The sequence below is a fragment of the Molothrus ater genome, chromosome 4 (assembly GCF_012460135.2).
Source record: "Molothrus ater isolate BHLD 08-10-18 breed brown headed cowbird chromosome 4, BPBGC_Mater_1.1, whole genome shotgun sequence".
In the NCBI taxonomy this organism is placed as follows: Eukaryota; Metazoa; Chordata; class Aves; order Passeriformes; family Icteridae; genus Molothrus; species Molothrus ater.
This window is the reverse complement of record NC_050481.2, coordinates 25,237,671-25,257,609: the sequence shown is the minus strand read 5'-3', so window position 1 is coordinate 25,257,609 and position 19,939 is coordinate 25,237,671. Positions and strand designations below refer to the sequence as shown.

Sequence of the window (19,939 nt, the reverse complement as noted above, 5' to 3'; positions counted from 1 at the left end):
GTGTGTAGACAACACCTTATTAACTGTGTTTAGACAACCATGTGCTCAGTTACTACAATTCAGTTGCAGCAGATAATTAAAAGCACAGGAACAACTCCCTCATGCCTGTGTCCTCCAAGGCCTAGCCTATATATAAAATAATTTGTGACTATAATTTATTCTCTTACAACAGGCAGGAAAAAGAAAAAATAATGGAATAAGCACCCTGGTTCCAAGATACACTTTTGTGACTGAACACCTTTAAAAGCACTTCTCCAAAAATTAACGTAACAGTCATTTAACAGCACTTATGTTAATCTCATTCTTTAAAAAGAAGACAGTACCCATCCTCTTCATCCCGTGTGTCTCAAAGGCTACAAGGTATCTATAAAATGACTAAATCATTATAATTAAGAGCACTATTTTCACAAATGTTTCCAACTAGAAAATGTCTTTAACTTCCTAAACTGCCTGAGAGCTTGCAATGACTAATGCCTTTGTTCCCACTTGCAATTTTACCTCTCCAGCTGAGAGTGGAGAGGGAACGCACTATTAGAAAATGTTGGCTTTCCTTGGGGAGGTGAATGTGATTACTAGCAATGGGCACTCTCTGTGGCTGCTCTCTGCTCTAAGCTCCTGTATCCATGTACCCCACAGTGAGCTCCAGCCCTCTCCTGCTGCAGCTCTCCAGCCCCTCCACCCAGCCCACAAGCAGGTGCTGCCTGCAGTGCCTTGCTGCCCACCCCGCTGTGCTGCTCTTGCTGGCTCCAGGGCCATGCCATGTACCTGGACTGGTGAATGATGCAGCTAAAACAGTCTCTCCTCCAGGTCTTAATGACATGATTTCATTGCTCTCATTCATTGTGGGGAAAACAAAGACTGGGAAAGGTAGGAGCTTTTCCAGCCAGCCTTGGCACTAGAGAGTTCAAAATGTGCTGTGCTCTGAGCAGCTCTCTGCTCTAGGAAGTCACTAAAAAGGAACTCAAGACAGTGGTTGGAATCTCTGCTGGATCTTGTTTTAAATATGCTCCTTTACAAGGTGACAGAAAATCCAGGAGTGACTCGGAAGCTCAGAAATATACAGGCTACAGTTGAGAGCACAGCAGGAACTGTACCATTGCTGTATTAGGTACCATTATGTTTATTACAGACTCTTATCTCTATAATCCACTGCTCTGAATAACAGAAATGGGTCCCTCCAAAACATACACAAATGAAAAGGCATGAAAACACCAAGAACTTAACAAGCTTCAACAGTGAAACCTTCCTTCTGATGTTCTGCTGCCCAGTTGCTCCTCAGCCTCTCCCCCTGACCATTTCCTAACTGGGAAGGAGAACAAGTCAATCTTGCAGTTCACCCACACAGTCCTCCTTTATCAGACTTGTAGGGTGAAGGAGACTCATTTAGGGCGAAGTCCAAGCCACAGTAGTTAAAAAAAAAAAAAAGGTAGGAATAGGGGAAGATGACGATTAACTTTTTTACAGAATGGTGCTTTCTTATCCTAAAACCTGCTGGTTAGCAGCACTGGAAGTGTTTTATAATGAGGTTCTCTGGCTTTCAGAACCATGTGTGTGAGCACAACTTGTGCTGATCTTTGCAGTTATCATCAGTCTTCTTGGCAGAAAATTTCTTGTTGCATAAACTCACACATACTTTGAGGTTTGGGCTCAGTCCTATCAAAATCTAAAGCAAATTTGAGAGAATTTCCCTTCCATTTCTAAAAAAGACCCCTACCACTGAACCAAGCACACAAGCCTTGCTTTTCAGACCTGTCTACTGTAGTGATCCAGATGCATGTCTAGAAAGCTTTGCAATGCAAATCAATTGAGTTTTCGGGTGGGACCAAAATCTGAAGTCAGGCCAGCTCAGACTGATTTAGAAATTGTGCAAATATTTTACAGGGCTCCAAGAAATAATATATCATGTGTACAGCTATACAGACCCATAAGCATATGCATGCACGCCTGGGTGGTGTTAGGATCCCATGTGATAAATTTTGGGGAAGGTAATGAGGTCTATCAAAGTGATGGCTCGCTCTGTGGTTTCCAAGTGAGGGCAGATGCTGTGCATCCCGCATCAGCTTTTTTTTTCTTCTTGCAATAAATTCCTCAGTATGGGGCCACTCCCTTCAGCTCTTCCCTCTTGTAGGCAGATTTCTTAGTCACAACTCACCTGGCTCCCCAAACCATTTCTTTGTCCTTTTTATTGACAAAACTGGAAGGAAAGCCAGACCTAACTTATTTCTTTCCTTCCTCAGGGACCTCATTAAGCATACCAAGCAGTGACATCTCTGCAGGGCTCCCGATCAATGGACACTGTCATCTGGAGATTTTAAATACATTAACAGCAGAGGAAAATCCATCTGACTCTCCCCTGCTAAAGTGGCAAACTCAACAAATCTGCCAATTGCTGCAACTACTATTTGTAAGGCTTATTTGTATGTGTGGATAAAAATCAATCTACCACAGGTACCTTCCAGTCTCTCCTCATGGAGCCTGAATAAATGTAGTTTGATTCTCCAGATATGCCTTCCTTATGATTTGGAATAGCTATATTCAGGCAATCCCAAGAGCAGAGCACAAAACCAAAAAATCAATAAGTGAAGCTTTGTGAGCTGGTGGAAGAACTTGCACTGCCTAAAAAGCACAGCTGAAAAAAAAAAAGCTGGGGTGTAGATCCCTACCAGTAGTCTGTGCAACAGAGGGGAAGATCACTGGCAAAAGTGAAGAGAGTTATTCTAGCATGGAGAGCCCTACCCAGAGCACTCAGCAGCTGTGCAAGGCCAGCTGGGTTTTGGCAGAGATAAGCAGGGAGCAGTGGTCAGGCTGAAGGGCAGCTGCACACAATCATCGCCTGGGGAACACCAGAGGGACACTCTTGTACCCACACACTGCCACAAATCACATAACTCTTTTCTTACAGAGAATGAAAAATAATTTTCCAGCTCTAACCATGCATCCTTGCATCTCCTCTGATTTCCAAATAGTTATAAGCTAATCAATAGTAATTACCTATCACCTGGTTTTACCCCATTCAGTGTGCTGCTCCCTGACATTGCTTCCTGGTGACCTAGCACATGGAGGGTGGGAACTTGCAGGAACAGTATTTCCTGATGAAAGTTGTTACTTCTTGAGCAATACCATCAGTAAATAATAAGTGGACTTTGCTGTAGCTAAAATTCTCTGGCACCCTGTGAAGGCTGCATAATCAGTGTGATATTTTTCTTCCAAAAAGTATTTCCTAGTTCTTGGATATTTATTTCAACAAGTTTGGACTGTGGCTCAATTACTAGAAAGGAAAAAAAAAATCAATTTTCTACTTAAGCCTCGTGTTTGGTGCAAAATCTCATAGGAATTAAGGAGTCCATCTGAGGATTTCTAAAGTAGCCCATGAGGATTCATAAGCACAGTGTGCCTCTTAAGCAGTCCTTAATGAATGCATCAGGGGCATTTGCACTTGTTCCTGTGTTGTTACTGAAAATTATTCTCAGCATCCAACATCATCTCAAGGCAATCTTAGAGTAAGTACAGAATTGCAGTGATTTAAATGATAATCCAAAAAAGTGGCATTATCTAGTTCTGCAGGATAAATTAAAGATACTTACAGGATCAAAAGTATCAAGTTGGCAGAGGAACTGTCATGTATAGCACTGAAATTTATGTATTCAGGAGTTTGAAATTATCCTATGCAAATAAAGCCAAACAGTAATAAAGTAAAAGATTTAGCAAAGAATCTAGCCAACCAATGAAGCCAGCTATCAGTAAAGCTGTAAAACTGGTAGATAACAAAGTAAGAAAAATCTAAGTTACAGGGAAACACTAGCATTTGACAGAATAAAGGAGGCTTAAAGAAGCTAGAAGTTATAATACAATTGTAATGAGCTGCTCAGATCCATAATTTAATACCAATTGCTGGCCTGGAGCCACTGATCTTCTTTTTCATTCTGTCCTCAGTGGGGTGATGCTCCTGCAAGCACCTAAAGAAGTTCACATCTCAGGGATTTGCCTACAGTTGGCAAATAATTTATTTTTCTTTTAAATTCAACAACCTGGGGGGAGGATGCTGAATGGTACAGGCACAAGGAGACATATTTGTTTGGAAGAAGCTGAACTTGTGACAAAACTGTGACTCTGCTAAATCGCGGGCCGATGCCCGTGCGCAGCCCAGCCCTGCGTGCGAGCCCTGCTGGCTCTGGCAGGGTTTATTGGCAGCCTGGCTGCAGAGGAAGCGCTGGATTTGATAGGTCATGCAAGTTAACACCTCTCAGCGCTGTATTCCCACTGCCTCCAACAAGCACAAGCTGTCAGAGACTTACTCAGAAGGAAACACATGGAGATACAGTTCCCCAGGGATTTCTGCATGGGGGAGGCCCTTTCACCATGCTCATGAACCAAGTGTTGAGGCTGAGTAAAATGCAGAAGTGCTGCCACACAGGCAGAGAATTTGACTGATGGATTTGATTGATTCCTTTTAAATTAATTATATACTTTCACTCTAGTACAGTTCCCTACTTAAGCTACCAGACAGATGATCTTTATTCTTCAAATGTGCACTTCAGTCTGATCCCTGTATAAAATTGAGAGGCAAAGTTTCACTCTCAGGAGCTTTGCTTTGGGTATTATTCATGCTAGGTGGTGGGTGACCTGGGAGGGCTCCTGTGGGCTGGGATAGGATGAACTCACAAGAAATTCAAGGTGATACACTGAGTGTCAACACACTCATTGATTATGAGAGAGGGGAAGGAACAGGGGCAAAATGAGCACAACAGTTTTTCAAATGATGTACTGAATTCACTTTGCTAAGATGTTCATTTTCCAGCAATAAAGGCAAGCAAGCTAAGTCAGAGAAAAAGAAAAGTTCTTAAAGAAAGGAGGCCCAGCTTAGCACTGAGAAGGGACTTTTCATAATAATTTTTAGACAGCCCCTTCCATATCTCCTGTAAAGTAGAATCAGCCAGGTCTCACAGTTACTTGGTTTACTTTTAATTAGGCCTGAGTAGGTAAAAACAGTAAAATCAGCTTACATTCAAAATTACTTTGATGGACACAGGAGTCCACAAGAGTAACAGCAGAGTGAACAAAGGGGTGAGATTTTAGAAGATGGGCTCAGTATTTTGCCACATGGCATCAGTTACAAACCTGGGAATAAGGTTAGTTAGAATAAATAAGGTAGATATTGGAGATATATCTTCTTGACAGTTCTTTGTTTTGTGACAGTTTATTTTTCTTAGTCTGTATATTTTTATCACCTCTACAAAGTTCTTTTTAATGCCAGCTAGCAGTTGTCTTGCACTGTATGAATTCACTCTACACAATGCTGTTCCTATTTTCCTACTGGAATTACAATAACTTATGGAAAAAAAACCTTTTATTCTTAAACTGTTAAATCTTATCCAATGGAATTTTGTCTTCTCTCCAATCATTCTGAATTTATACTGTTCACCCAACATTCAACTTCATCTCCAAAATGGTAATTAAAAAGATGTCTTTATCTGTCATGCAAGAAAATCAGGTAAGTATGTAAAGATGAACATGGTTCTATAGAAATAAATTGTTAAGTTGGTGTATATTAAGCCTTTTACTGATTTGGGTTCTGAGAAATGTCCTGAGAATATGCATAACAAATGCTTTACAAATATAGGGAATGTTTCACTTTGAGTTAACTTCCTTTTAAATTTATAAGTGAGAAGATTATTAATTCACCCTAAATGTGCTTATTAATTTTCAACGTTATTTGGCAAACATTCCTCTTTTCCTTTTTCAGTAATTAATTTTCTCTTTGAATGTACTGTCAGGACCTTATAGAATTTCAGAGAATTTTAAGATTTTGATGGGTTGCTCAGCAACATATGAAATTAAGTTGTGTTTAAATCTCCACAGCAAGTATCTGTGAACAGCAGTTCTTACAATGGGACATAAATCTCAATCATCTTTAATTGATTTTCCTACTTACACACATGAAAACTAGAATGTATTTCAGAGTCACAAATCCAAGCAACTGAAATCTTTTCTTTAAAGATATGTTTTGTGTTTTCTGTTTAATTCAGCTCAGAATTGAGCTCTTCACATAAAGGCATGTCTCGGATTCCCTTGTCAGGAGCCCTCTGTGGCTGCAAACCCCTTTACACGTGCTGCTGTGCTTTCAGTAGGAAAGCAGTCAACACCAGTTCTGTAAAGGCAAAGCGAGTCACCTTCCTTTAGTGTGTCTTTTGGGGTTTGTCTTTCAATTATAACACCAGTTGTTGTGGGAATTACTTTGCTTTTGAGGCTCTGGTTACCTCTGTGGCAAGCAGGAAGCAACCTTTTAGCTACATTTGATACTATTTCTACTGCTTAGAGAAAGTGGGAGAAAGGCATTTAGAAACCCTGTACTGACATCTACGCATTTCCACCACAGTTACAATGCACAGCTGGGTTTGGATTAGAATCTAAGTGATCTCAGGAGATGATAAGAGCATTATAGTGGTGTGGCTTGGCTAGATGAAGAGATATTCTTCCTTTCACTGCACCCACCAGCCAAAGTCAAGCTTAGCCTCTGCCTACAAATGATTGCATCACGTTAGATGCTTTAGCTTCCTTGCCTCCTGCATTGATGTGACAGCACTCCCTAGGGAAGACAACCTTTTACTATTATTAGTTAGAGCCTTGACCCTGAAACTTCTGTTGTCAGCCCCTTAAGGATGCATAGGAAAATGGTGCCATGCTGCTGTCCTCTGTGAAAATGAGGTGATCAAACACGTTTAAGCTCCTTGAAAGAAAAGCTACCCATACACAGGCTCTGTGGCCTATAAAAGGAATTACAAAAATCCATCTGAGATATAATGAAAACATGAATTAATGACTTGTATCCTTCTGTGAGTCCTGGCCTCAGCTTTGATAGACTCCAAGTAAAACATTCAATGGATGGCCCCGACTTTACCTTCAAAGTGTCACAAATAAAAACTGGCAATTCAGGTTTGATGTGTTTTGCCCCCAAGAAATATTCAAAAATACAGGACTGACTGTCCCTTTAATTGTGTAGGTGAAACAGTAATGGTTTCCTTGGGGTCTTATGGGACTGAAGAAGGACCTTTTGTGTAGCTGCCTAACAGCAGGTTCCTGTTACCACAGAGCAACATGGTTCTGCTCCCCAATGACCTCAGTACATAACCAGGCTGGGTAAACTCACTTAATAAAGTGTAGAAAACAAACCAAAACAAAACAGAACAAATCTTCAATGACTGAAACAAGTCAACAAACCTGCTAGGGACCAAAAGACCAAACCAGCCCAGCAAGCCCAGTATCTCAAAATGATTTCTCAGCCAAAGATTTCAGGAGATGATGTTTTCACAGTGGTTTCCAAATGAAAAGCAAGATTTACTGTCATTGCTCCTACTGAAGTTTTCAGTGACAAAATGTTCAAAATTAGTCAATGCTTTCAAAGGGAAATAAAGCTGCTTTTTCTCTCAGAAATCCTGCTGGCTGCCAGTGTTGACACAAAACTCCCTCTTGACCAGGCTCCTGAATGCTCAGCAAGCTCAGCAGGGTGGTGTAATTGTTTTGTTTATTTATAAGCGTGGCGAGTTTGCTACTGTAGGAGCTACCACATTTAAATGATCTTGGCAAGCGTGAGGGCATACAGGATACCTTCTGAAGAAGGACCATGTGATTGCCTGGCAGGCAATTTCCTTTTCTTTTAAAGCCCAAAACACATCTTTTCAGCCTCTGCTAAGTGTTACTATTTCCAAGGACATTTGAAGCAGGTAAAATAGTAGGAGTGTTAAAAGGGAGATAAGCAAGGAGCCTAGAAAAAATCCTCACACTGACCTTGAGGCAGAATACTGAGGGCTCTCCAGGCAGGTTTTTCTTCCTCTGTACAACCACTCATGGCAGACAAATACATTACTTAGAATTTCTGCAAGGTATTGTAAAAGTCAGAGCATTTTGGCATCACTGAAAGCCAAAGAGGAAATATTTTGAAAATTAAGGAACATTTTCCTGGATCCATAGTAAGTATCCAGTCCTCTAAATGTACCTGAATAACCTTTGGAGGAAGCTGGAATGCCTTTCAGACCAAGCATATATAAACACAACACCTAGTTACAACAGGAACCAGAAAAAAACCAAATCCAAGTTACTTGGCAAGTTTACAGCACTTAAAGTGCTGCTTGCTGAGACAGTCAGTAAGGTGGTGACAAATGGCCCCAGAAAGGACACTGGTGCTGAAGCACCAGGTAATGGATGTTCTAGTGAACACTTCTATCTAGTGAACACTTCTATCACTTTGTCTCATGTCTTCATGAATTCTTTGTCACCTCTCCTGTTTTCCAGGGAAGAAGTCAAGGGTTTTTGTATGGGATTGCATGTTGCTATGGAAGCTACAAAGGTTTCCTGCTGTCTTACTGCAAGCATTTGGGGTCAGTTTTCCCCTTTCCCTATTTCTCTCTTCTGCACACTACTCAGCACCTCAGAAGAGCAAAACATAGTCATATAATATTCATAATCAACTGATGCCCATAGCAAATCCAGCAGGTTAAACGCACAGTGCTTCTGTGCAGACCAAACATCTAACACACCTCCTCCACTCTGCTGTCTCTTCCTAACACACAGAGGAAAGGGTGAGTTCTGCAGGGCTTTGGGAACCCTTGTCCCTGAGTGGTGCTATTTGAGCTGACAGAGGAAGCAGACTGTGGAGTTGTGAATCCCTCTCCCAACTGTGCCCTTCTGGCCAATGCTTCTCATCTGCACAAGCAGAGCTCTCCTTGAGCACCTGCCCTGAGGTGCTCTCTGTGGCAGATTCATCCTGGCAGCTTGAAGCTTCAAAACATGAAGTCCACAGTTTTATGTCACCCAGCATCACTCAGCAGCTCATGCTGGCCATGAGTTTTTAGCTACTTCAAATGATTATGATGGGAAACTCCAATCAGCAAGTAATGAATCTGTTGATTTCAAAGTCCATCTAGGCAGTGCAGTGTAAATTCATGCTATTCATTGATCAGTGCATTGATTACTTGAGATTTTGGGAGGAAATTAGCCAGTGAAATTGTTTCAAAATCCCACACTGTGAATGTCAGCCACATCTCAAAATAATATGATTTTAAATTCTCCCTAGATATCTTATGCAAAGGAAAGTTCCAAAATCACGCTTCCCCGCCTCAGATTGAGAATTAACGAAACTACAAATGCTTTGTGCTAGTTCCTACTGTCCACATTTATTAAGAAAGTGCTATCAGAATTGGGATCCTGCTGGCTACAAACAACTTTACAAACTGATCCAAAACCGAAATGTCATCTAGGATCCAATTCAACAGCTGCTGAGATTCAGTCATTTCTGGAACAAACAATGACAATTGCTTACAGGACCTTAAAGCAAAATGATGTTAGACACACAGCCAGAAATACAGCACCAAGTGCAATCAAATGAAAATTACAAATTTCCACAGTGTTAGAACTTGCTCTCAAAGTTATCCAGACCACTAAAAGTTTTGTGTGCTCTGAGATATTCTTTGATGTGCTGATGAACTATTAAAACCAAGACAAATTAAAGTTCTTTTGTTAGCATGCGCTAGCTATTAGAAATGCAACTTGTTTTCCCTTCCAGAGTTTTGGAAAGTTTCAAGGCGATACAATTTTGGAGAACAAAAGGAAAAGCCATGAAAAAATCCAAACTTCCCCATTCCTGCTTTATTTTACTCTGTAGAGTCTCTCAGCAAAAACTATTCCCATCCTGTGAAAACCAATGCACCATTCACACCTGGTCAGTAAGCAAACATGTTAATCAGTAAGTATTATATTGAAATTAGAAAGATACAAGTAGCAGCGTTTGATAATGGTTTGTGGATGGTCTGTATGTTGTTCAGTGAGCTCTAACTTACAGTCCCCATAGTCCCTGAAATGAAGGATAGTCCTAAGGTCATCTGTGTACTGTTACTAGTAATTTGTACCAAAAATCATGTGTTTGTAAGGGCTATTTTTATTACCATTTGTTTATTCATTCATTCATTCATCTTCAGCATCATTAAAAATTAGCATATTAAGCATGTAAAGTGGAGTTCAGATTGGCCAATTTGACTTCAGCAACTACCAACAATCCAAACATGACACTCCCCATACTAAATATGGAGTCAACACACAGCCAAGAGATGTGCATCGCTAAGAAACAGCCTTTCCCTGTGGAGCCACCTTTTTGCTACAGTCACAAGCAATTTGTCATGGAATAACCAGAAGTCAGCTCCTGATATCAGTTACAGTGGTCTAATTTACCTGTCATCAAAGCAGTGACTTTTGTTTTACCTCACTGTAATGGGGATCAGAGTCCTGACTAAATATTCCACATATACACACCACATAAACATAATACTACTAGCACCTGAGACAAGACTAACATCTTCATGTGTTTATTGCCATTTGTAGCTTGCATGGTAAATGTACTGCAATGGTAAGTGCTTTTTCTCATGTCCTCCCGTGTTTTCACCTTTGTTATTGATTTCTCCCCTCTTCAAACACTCTATGACCTGCTAAGTCAAAGGGGATAATTTCAATGTTAAGGAGTGGATCAGGAAACAACCCTGAATAGCAGAAGCAAAGAAATGCCACTTCTGTGTGAGCCTGTTGTTGCATTAGCAGTGCTGCTGGAGGTGAAGAAGCCCAAAACTCTTCAGGGCCTGGTGTCAAAGGCAGGTGGTGTGAGGAAGTGCCTACCTGAAGACGGCGAGGCTCAAAGACCAGAGCACTAGCGGCTTCCTCAGCTCAAACTTTGCTCGTTTGTTCATTAGGTGCCGACCACCAAATATAAAAGCAGCGTACAGAGCTGAAAACAGGAATGATTTCTTCCTGCAAAACAAAACCAAAAAACACTTGTCAAATGTTTAATTAATATTAGATACACAGCAGAGTCACGTATGGACATCATGGCTAAGGGCTTGTATGCTTCCTTGAAAGGAAACTCGTTCAGAGACATTTCTGCATCCTAGCTGAGCTTATAATTTCTGTATGAAACTACATGCCTGCACACACTAAGGGCTGGGTGCAGGCAAAACTGACCCTGGGGAACTTCTGGAAAAGGACAGACAAATTTGGCTCGCATTCTTTACCAGTTTCAGAAGACTGAACTTCTGTGAGGAACAGAATAGATGTGGCAGAGCCCAGACACCCTTCTGCAAGCAAAACATGGCTGGAACTTGAACCAGCTGATCACATTCTGTGCCTCATTTATCTTTTTCATACAAATTTTTGTTTCCTGGAAGATCCTCCCTATGTGGCAATTTAGTTTCCCACTGTTTCCCCTAAAAAGACACTTAAAGATCATCAGCCCTGCAACCCACCATGATGAGCCTCACAAGAAGCAGAGGATCAGCAAGGAGAGGTCAACAGCCCCATCAAGCAGCAGGACCATGCTGGTTGGCACTGCCCTGTGGCATCGCCCTGCCTGTGACTGCTGGTTCAGGAAATCCAGGGCATTTGCTGAAAGGTCAAGCAGAGCTCTCTAAAGGAACTTCAATTATACTCTTCAAATTGCGAATTTTATTTTTAAAACTGCCTGGTAGTAGTCCAGCTCAGCAATAATCACCAAATATTTGAACTCTGCTACTATAACTCATTTTAAATCAACCATTAGAGGTCTAAAATAGACTAAGCCTGGGATTCCTTCCCACACAGCACAACATTATACTGACTAAGGCTTAATAATGTACACCATTAATGGTGGCCTAACTGGAAGGGCATCTATTCAAAAATAGAATTTTCCCTACATAATTTATCATTATATTCACAAATATAGGAACTATGGACTATGGTTTTGAACCAGGAGTTTCTGGCTCCCATTGTACACCAAGAAAGAATGACAAATACTCTCAAGAAAGGTAACTACTTCATTAATGTGATTGAAAAGACAGCAGCAGGCTACAAGACCTTTAGTTCTTTCTGACACTGGAGGGTAGCAGTGGCAGACAGGCCTATGATCAGGGCATGGCATACTGCCCAGGCTTCCTACTGGGAGAGAGGCTCACCCATACTGAGGTCTTCAGACTTTTCACAGGATTTTCAACTGGATGTTCAAATGACAGTATGTTGCTTCACCTCAAGAGAAAAACAAGTATGTGCCATGGTGTCACTACTGGTACCAAGTAGATGCCACCTCTGGGCTCTTCCATTGTGACTGGCCAGCTGAGGTTACCCTGTGGCAAAGAATCTGCCCAGCACAGCATGGTCCTGAGGGCCAAGCAGTGTGGCATAGCACAGCATGTGCCTGTGCCTCCTTCAAGGCACTGGTAATGGATCATGAGACTCTCGATGGCCAAGGGTCTTCCTGGAAGGTTCAGAAAAACTAAGAAAGCTGTAGCACATCTGACTGGAACCTTCAATGCAACCTTCAATCAAAATAAATGAATTGAATTTTATATAAGTTTGAAAGCAAAGTAAAAACTAACTCAAGAGAGTCAGATGCACATCAATAAGCATTCTGCAGCATGCCATTTTCTGCCCACTGAGAAACTCTGTTTCTACTGATATATTTATAGCTCTGTGTTGTAAAATGCAGGTAACTGCATGAAGATACACCTGATGCTCTGAGAAGGGGAGGACCCAGTGCCTGTAATCCACTGGGTGAGCTTTAGCATCCATGCTGGCAAAAGCCCCAGGAAGACCCAGGAGCCAGCAGCCTCTCACCTTGTGCATTGAGATGGTCTAATTGCTAGGGCAATGGTTATCATGACCAGGGTTTGAAAATGACAAAGTGTTGGCCCTTATTCATATAATACAGAAAAAAACCCATTTATTTTTACTTCACTGGTCAGGGAAGGGACAGAATCACCAATTTGAAAGCATGACTGCACTTTAACTTGGCTGGAGATCAGTAAATATTTGTTAGCCAGTCTGGGTAATGATGAACCACCTCAAGCTTGCTTGTACTGAACCACCTAACTGTTTACAGAAGATTTATGGGTTGAAAGATAGAAGCAGGCTCTTAGTGTGAGTCTGGATTGCATTCCCAACTCCTTCCCTCTGCAGCCTTTCCAGCAGCAGTGTGAAGCCCAGCTCAATGCCACCCTGGGCATGGGTGAGGTCTGTCTCGCACTGATCTCCAAAGCAACTGAGAGCAGAGCAGGATGACACCCCAAGTAGTGCAGGGGAAAAGACTGCCATGCAGTGCTGCCATGCAGCTGCCAGCACAGCACAGGCCATGCAGGCTGGCACAGGATGATGTCAGGATTCAAGAGCAGTAGCTAGAGACACTTTGCAAAAGGCAAGTTGGAAACAGTTCAGTTCTAGATCAAACACAGCCGAGACTTCAAAGTAATGATTCAACTTCAGTTCCAGTTCAAGACAAGGAAAGCTGTCTGAATGAGTTAGCAGTTCAGGTCTATGTCCTGTCTGTCTTCACTTCTTCCTGAGCCAGATAATCTATATATTTACATCAAGTAACATTTCATTTTGCTTCTTATTACTGAAACTATCTTTTGTGAGTTCAATCAATTTATTGATGTCAATAGTTATGTTACAGTAATTAGAATAGATAAATTTTAGGTCACTTTAGAGCTTTGTAATGAGTACAGCATTATTTACAATGATGGTAAATGGTACTCCCAGAGTATGCAGCTTTGTATCAGCAGTGGCAGCTTTGTATCAGCAGAGGCAGACATGGCAAGATTTGACTGCACACATGATGTGAACTGCAGAGAGCATCTGTAAGCAGTTTCAGACAAGGAGGGACACAGTAGTATTATCTCCCATCAGAGGTAAGCACAATACTGAATAATGATTAGGCTGATCTTGAAATCATCCACTGTTTTGATCTCTGCTACTTTTTGCACTCAAAGGACTTGGAATTTTCCCCTTTTTTCAGCCTAACAATGGTTAAAAGAACTGGGCAGTCCAGGTGACAGAGTTACAAAGGGGTTGCAGAGGTATGTACTCTTAAGATAATCTGATAAACTCCATTAGACTGGTATTAACCAGTTTCCTACTAGTGTTTTTATGATGGATTTTCCCAAAGGTTCACACTACAGTCTGGTGCTGGGCTAGTGACATCAAGCAATGGCAATCTGACAGAATTCAATTAGGTCTGGTATGATTTTAGCCAAAGAAGAGCAATATTGAACAAGCATTTTGAAAGACAGCGGTTTGGAGTTGTTCTGTAATGTACCTTTTCAAAACTGTTACCTGAAGAGAAACTAAACAGAGCAGAATAATGACCAAAAAAAATTAACCTTGAAACTAAAAAAAATAAAATTCCTCAAAGTAATTCGGTAACAGACTTGCATCAATAACTTAAATGTTAGCACATTCATATGTTTGTCTTCAATTCTGTTCTGCAGGATAACACAGTAGACATAAAGACAGGGCTGCCAAATCCTCCACATTTTTCTGGCATTTCTGTTTCTCACAGTTGTCTCCCACCTTCCTACATTTTCAGGCTTCAGGGACTAAGTACTATCTGTACTGAATACAACTCCATGCTCCTCTGACAAAAGTTGCCAGCTCTTTCCCCCTTGATAGGTTTCTGAAGAACATATTAACAGCTATATTTGGGCTTACCACAAGAGAGGGAGGCAAGAGGGGCTATGGGCTAAAGATGTAGGACAGATCTTCCAGGACAGTAGCAGAGAGATGGCTGTGTCATGAGGCAAAGGGAGAGGAAGAAGCTGGGACATGTGATGTGAGAAAGAGAAGAGAAAGGATGAACAGTAAGCATGGCAGCAAATGATGGGAGCTGGCAGCCATGAGATGGACATAAAGATGGGACAGCATGGAAGGCAAGGAGGCTTGAAGTTCTTTCTGTGTTGGAGCCCCTGGAAGGATCCTTCCCGCATCCATGGGCATGCCTGAGGCAGAGGAACAGAGACAGGAAAGAGGAAAAGTACAGCTGAGAAGAGGGAGGCAGAAACTGAGAATGATAGAGAAAGACAGAAACAAAGCTTCTCCTCATTTCCAGCCAAGGAGACCCACGCAGGAATGCCCACTCAAGGCACCAAGGAGTGACAAGAAGAGATCAGCCACCCAAGCCTCAGACAGGAAAACACAGCTCTGGGAAGGGGCAGCAAATAATCCAAAGAGGAAAGCAGTTGTAAACAAATGGCTAAGGATTAAGAAATCCTAATTTCCACAGAAGCACTTATTTATAAAATGCTGAAAATGTAAGATACAACGTTACCACAGTATTCTAAAATTAGGGGCCAAAGCCTGAGGGTGAGCCTCATGTGCAGCAGCATGAGACATCCCCCTGTCTGTGATGCAAAGTGAAATAGCCCTGAATATTGCACTACTGCTGAAGGAGGTGGTTTCAAGCCCAGATGCACTGTTGCCATTTTCCCCCCCTGAAAATAGCAGCCTGACTCATTATTGTAGAGTTCTCTGATGTTAATGAGTAAACTGAAACAGATATATATATGTGTGTGTGTGTATGTGTGTGTGCTATAAAATTGACTATTTCCACAGGATTTTCCTTAATCATTAAGGAAAGTCCTTACAGAAATGCCCAAAAGACAACCTTATCACAGATTGTTAAACTCTCTTTTATCGTGCAATACAAGATTATCTGCATAACAGCCTTCAGTAAAGGAGTAGTAGAGTGGTGTTAGCCCCCTCTTTCTACATTCCATAGGATTTTTAAAGGTTTTTTAAATCAAGATGTATTTACTTTGCACATTCAAGGCTCATTTTTAAATTCACTACCACTTCATCTGTTGTAAAAGGAGCACAACAGGTTAAAAAAACCCCACTGCAGTTGCCAGAGCAGAGTGTTGCTTGAAAGTAAACAAGCAGTTTCAGGTTCCTGACATTTTTCTCTTGGCCTTCTTCATCACCATTTTATTGATGTAAAAAAAACCCAACCAGATTTACTGAAAAAAAAAAAAAGAAAATAATGTCTGGCTATATGAAATATAAGGGAATTTTCCTACTGCTTTCTCCCAGCTTTCAACAGAAAATAACAACAATAATTTGTGTTTATAATTGAAACTGCTAACTTGAGAGTCTAGCTCAAGTGCTTTAACCTGAACCCATGTGAATCACACAACATACCCATGTCCACAGATCAGGCAGCAGGGCTGGTAGCCTTGGCAAAGTTACTTTCTCTCTGGTGCTTATTTAAAAATCACACATTCTGTATAAAAAAGGGTGTGAAAATGCTTCTCAGTCTCTCAGTGTTTCTACCTCAAAAATACTGTTAAAGCAAACCTTTCTCTCTCTCTTCACTGATACAATTTTGACAGAGCCAGCAAGAAGAGATCCAATGTGTGGATCTGTGTATGAAAATATAACCTGTACTCCTGGCTTAGATTTGAGTTCCTGCAGCTGCTTCCCATTGACGAGAGCAGCCTTCATAATAGAGAGAGAAGGACACACAGAAGAGGAAGACCTGTCTGATACCCACATGCCAACAGAGTCTGATTTATTCCTGCAGCTCAATACCCTTTGACATTTATATTTAGCACAGCAATGATGGCAGTCACACAGACACGTAGGTGATTCACTGATGATGGTCTCTGACGTAAAAAGCTATCAGAGAGCAACCACAGACGTATCTCATACCAATCATCTGATCCCTTCATTCCTAAAGGCTGTGTCTCAAAGGCCATTCAGCCTCCTCGTGACAGGTACTGCTGGATGTGCAAGTCTGTGCTTCCCCCACGGCTGGAGCAACTCTCCAGGCACCTCTCTCCTGTCTGAGAGCAAGGGAAGAGGAGTCAGGGCCCTGGGAACACACATGGCCAGGGACTGTTATTCCCCCACATGTGCCTTCTCTCTGGGGTGCTGCTCCCATCACCCAATTCTGTCATTACTGCCAGATGCAGTTGTGTCACTGTCCCGACCCCTTAACCCACACAAAGGAAAGAAACGTGGAGCTGGGAAGCTGACAGGAGGACTGCTGTGGGACCTGTCCCAAGCACAACATTGCTGAAAAGGATGGAAGATGAGGAAGACTTGTGTATGCAGTCTGGCTCTATGAGTGACAGTGGCTGAGCTGAGGGGCAGCCTGAAGCCCAGGTCCCCACTGCCCAGGTCAGCGTGCCAAAGGTGAGAACTGCAGGGGCAGCAACCTCTGAAGAGCAGAGCAACTATTTTTTTGTGGTGTATCACCAGCTCATAGCCTGCTCTGCTCCAGTGGAGATAGCCCCAGTTCACCACCAGCCAATTTGCAAGAGCTAAACTATTTGGAGCAATACAACACTGTCCCAGGGGAGCAAGAGGCTGTGCCCACCTGAGCCTCTGCCCACACTGCATTCAGTCTGACCCAGGGGCAGGAAACCACTCCTGCCTTGGCAGGGCAGCCAACAGCCCTAAAATTACAGAGAGGAGAAACAAGGGCACGGAAGTGTGGGGGCATGGGGGAAGGTGGCTCATGTCCTGCACCTCCCTGATGGTTGCATCTGTTTTGTTGAAATGTTTGCCAGTAATTTGTAATACTCATGTTTGTAAAACATAGGTGTTAGAGAGTATTAGCCACACACTTCAAATGTGCGCAGCTAGGGACAAAGAAAGCAGCAAACTTTTGTTGTTTTCTCTGTGAGTGGGAAAATATAAGAAAAGCATAAGGGTGGGAAAACAAAGTTAAAATTCAGGAACAATTTGGGGATTTTTTCAGGTAGAAAGGGCAAACTCAGCTCTGAAGCATAGTCCCCTGTTCTTTATAAGTCTCATACAGGCTTGATGGAACAAACCATAAATCTGTAAAAAAGTTACAATCCCAAATATAAGCCATGTCACGAGAGAAAAGAACCTCTCAAATAGAAAGCACTACAGAAAAAGACCCCAAAACAAGTTCCAAAACTTTGGGTTTTGAAACAAAGTTGCCGAAATTATCACTGAAGGAAAATCAGCTTCATCTCTGGCTCTGCCCCGGACTTCCTCCACTTAAGCTGTGAATGGGGACCCACCCAATGGAGCTGGCAGGCGAGTGTGCCATGACAACAGCCACCCCTGAAGTTTTCACCTGGCACAGACAACAGTGGAAGCTGCAGCCCAGTGGGTTGGGTGACTGGGGTGAGCCACACCATACCCTCCTACCCAGTTGGCATCCCAAGTGACACGGTTCAGCCCAAGTCATAGCCTGCACCACCCCATCCTCAGTGCCGCCACACATCCCAAGGATGGGCCACATCCCAGGGATGGCATCTGACCCCACTGTTACTGACACTGATCATAGGTAAAAACCATTTTTGCACAACCCCCTCCAAGATTTACAGGGCCAGTGCCAAGACTTGAATCTAGCCCCACAGGATCCTACTGGAAAAATGATGACCATCCCTGTCCCTGTTAAGAGCCTTTACAGAAGCTCAGTGTAGTCAGAGAAACTCCCTGACTGGGAGCCTCTGCTAAATCCATTGATATCACTCTGACAACATACATAGTTCTTAAGACAAAGATTTTTGGTTATAACAGGTGACAAGTCAGGGTGTCCCAATTCCACTTGATATTTCCAGGCATTGCTGTGACTTTCAGGCAGTTGGTGGAGAGATGGCAGAAAGCAGAGAAGCTAATGTAGGTCATAGGCACCGCAGCTCTGATGAAAAGCTACAGTTCTTTCACTTTTAATTTCATCAATGTAAATGTAAACCTCTGGCCTCCACCATAAAAACCTGGAGCTAGTAAACACAACTGCAAGTGAACTTCGGGACTACTAACCTACATCCTTCCCAGTTGAAATCATTCTTTTGTTCCTACCTTCTCACCTGAAAGCAGTTAATGAAGATGCTAATAGAGGTATGTCATACAGACATAGCTGAAAATAACTAGATTTCAAACTGCCTTACTCATTTGATCTGCTTTATCTGATCAAATTAATCAGTGGTTATGACATTTCATAATTTTACAGTTAAAGGAGTACGTCAATGTAAATCCTTCAAATCCAAGAAGATCCCTGAAGAAACTCAAAATGTTATTTATATAGACAGGTGCTGCTTTTTTAAACTGTTTAGCAAATAGATATTTGTTTATTAAACAGAACAAAACACAACTCAACCAACAGATCAATAAGAATACTTTACTGAAGATGCCTTTGCCTGTGCACCTGCAGAAAGCCTCAGCACCACAATGGCAAGTTCATGTCTCTCTACCACTGCAAAGGCAATTTGTAACTATTATGGGAAAGTGTTTGTTGGATCCCAAAAATATTTAAGTAAAAATAAAAGCAGTCATTTAAGATGAAGCATGGAAAATGGAGGGGTTGCAAGCAGCAAGTGTGTTATTTTTCTATCTATCCGCCCTAAAAGACATTCCAGCAGACATTTCTCCCTTCCAGCCTTCTGCAACACAGCCTCAGAAAATGATGTTGCTACAACTGTCAGTGGATTGCAAAACACAAACAAATAAAACTGTTCTGATTTCCCTGAGAGCATTCTCGGCCAAAGGAGTCACGCATGATTTTCCCATAGAGCAGAGAGCAATGGCAGAAACAGGATAGCAAAAAGTAATACACAATTAAGACTTCACAGGCAGAGCTTGTTGATCACCTTATAAAAAGCATCACCATATAACTTTTTCAGTGCTAGAAAACATTAAATTATCCTAGAGGAAACCAAACTAAGGGGATGCCAGAAAAGCATAATAATTTAGAATGCTGTCCTGGGTCTGGCCAGGACAGGGTTAATTTTGCAGTAGTCAGGAGGGGGCATGGCTGGGACCCAGAGGTTATTCTGTACCACCACATGTCACTGCTGAGGTTGGAGGTAAGGGAGTCTCTTCTGGGAAGAAGGCATTCTTTTTGGTCAAGTGAGCATGGCAGGGGGAGCTGTCCAGTCCTGTTGGCTGCTGGGGGTTTTGTGTGTGAATCCTTCCTTTCCTGTACCCTCTGTCATTAGTAGCTACTGCTACTGTTTGTTTTCTCTTCTCATTGCTCTTTCCAGTAAATTGTTCTTATCTCAACCTGTCGTGCCTCCAATTCTCCTCTGCAGCAGGGGAGTGGCCAGGAGGGGAGCGAGTTAGAGGAGGTATGGGTTTTAGTGGGAGTTCTAAACTGGCACATACCCTAAACCATGTCAGA

At 42.1% G+C, this 19,939-nt stretch overlaps 1 protein-coding gene across 1 annotated transcript in view; it reads right to left on the bottom strand.

Annotated features, from left to right (window-relative positions):
- ELOVL6 (ELOVL fatty acid elongase 6) overlaps positions 1 to 19,939 on the bottom strand; it is a 79,280-nt gene that overhangs the window by 18,676 nt on the left and 40,665 nt on the right. Inside the window, exon 2 of the mRNA XM_036382110.2 lies at positions 10,660 to 10,791. Within this exon, the coding sequence (XP_036238003.1) occupies positions 10,660 to 10,791 (132 nt within the window). The remainder of the gene's footprint in view (positions 1 to 10,659; positions 10,792 to 19,939) is intronic.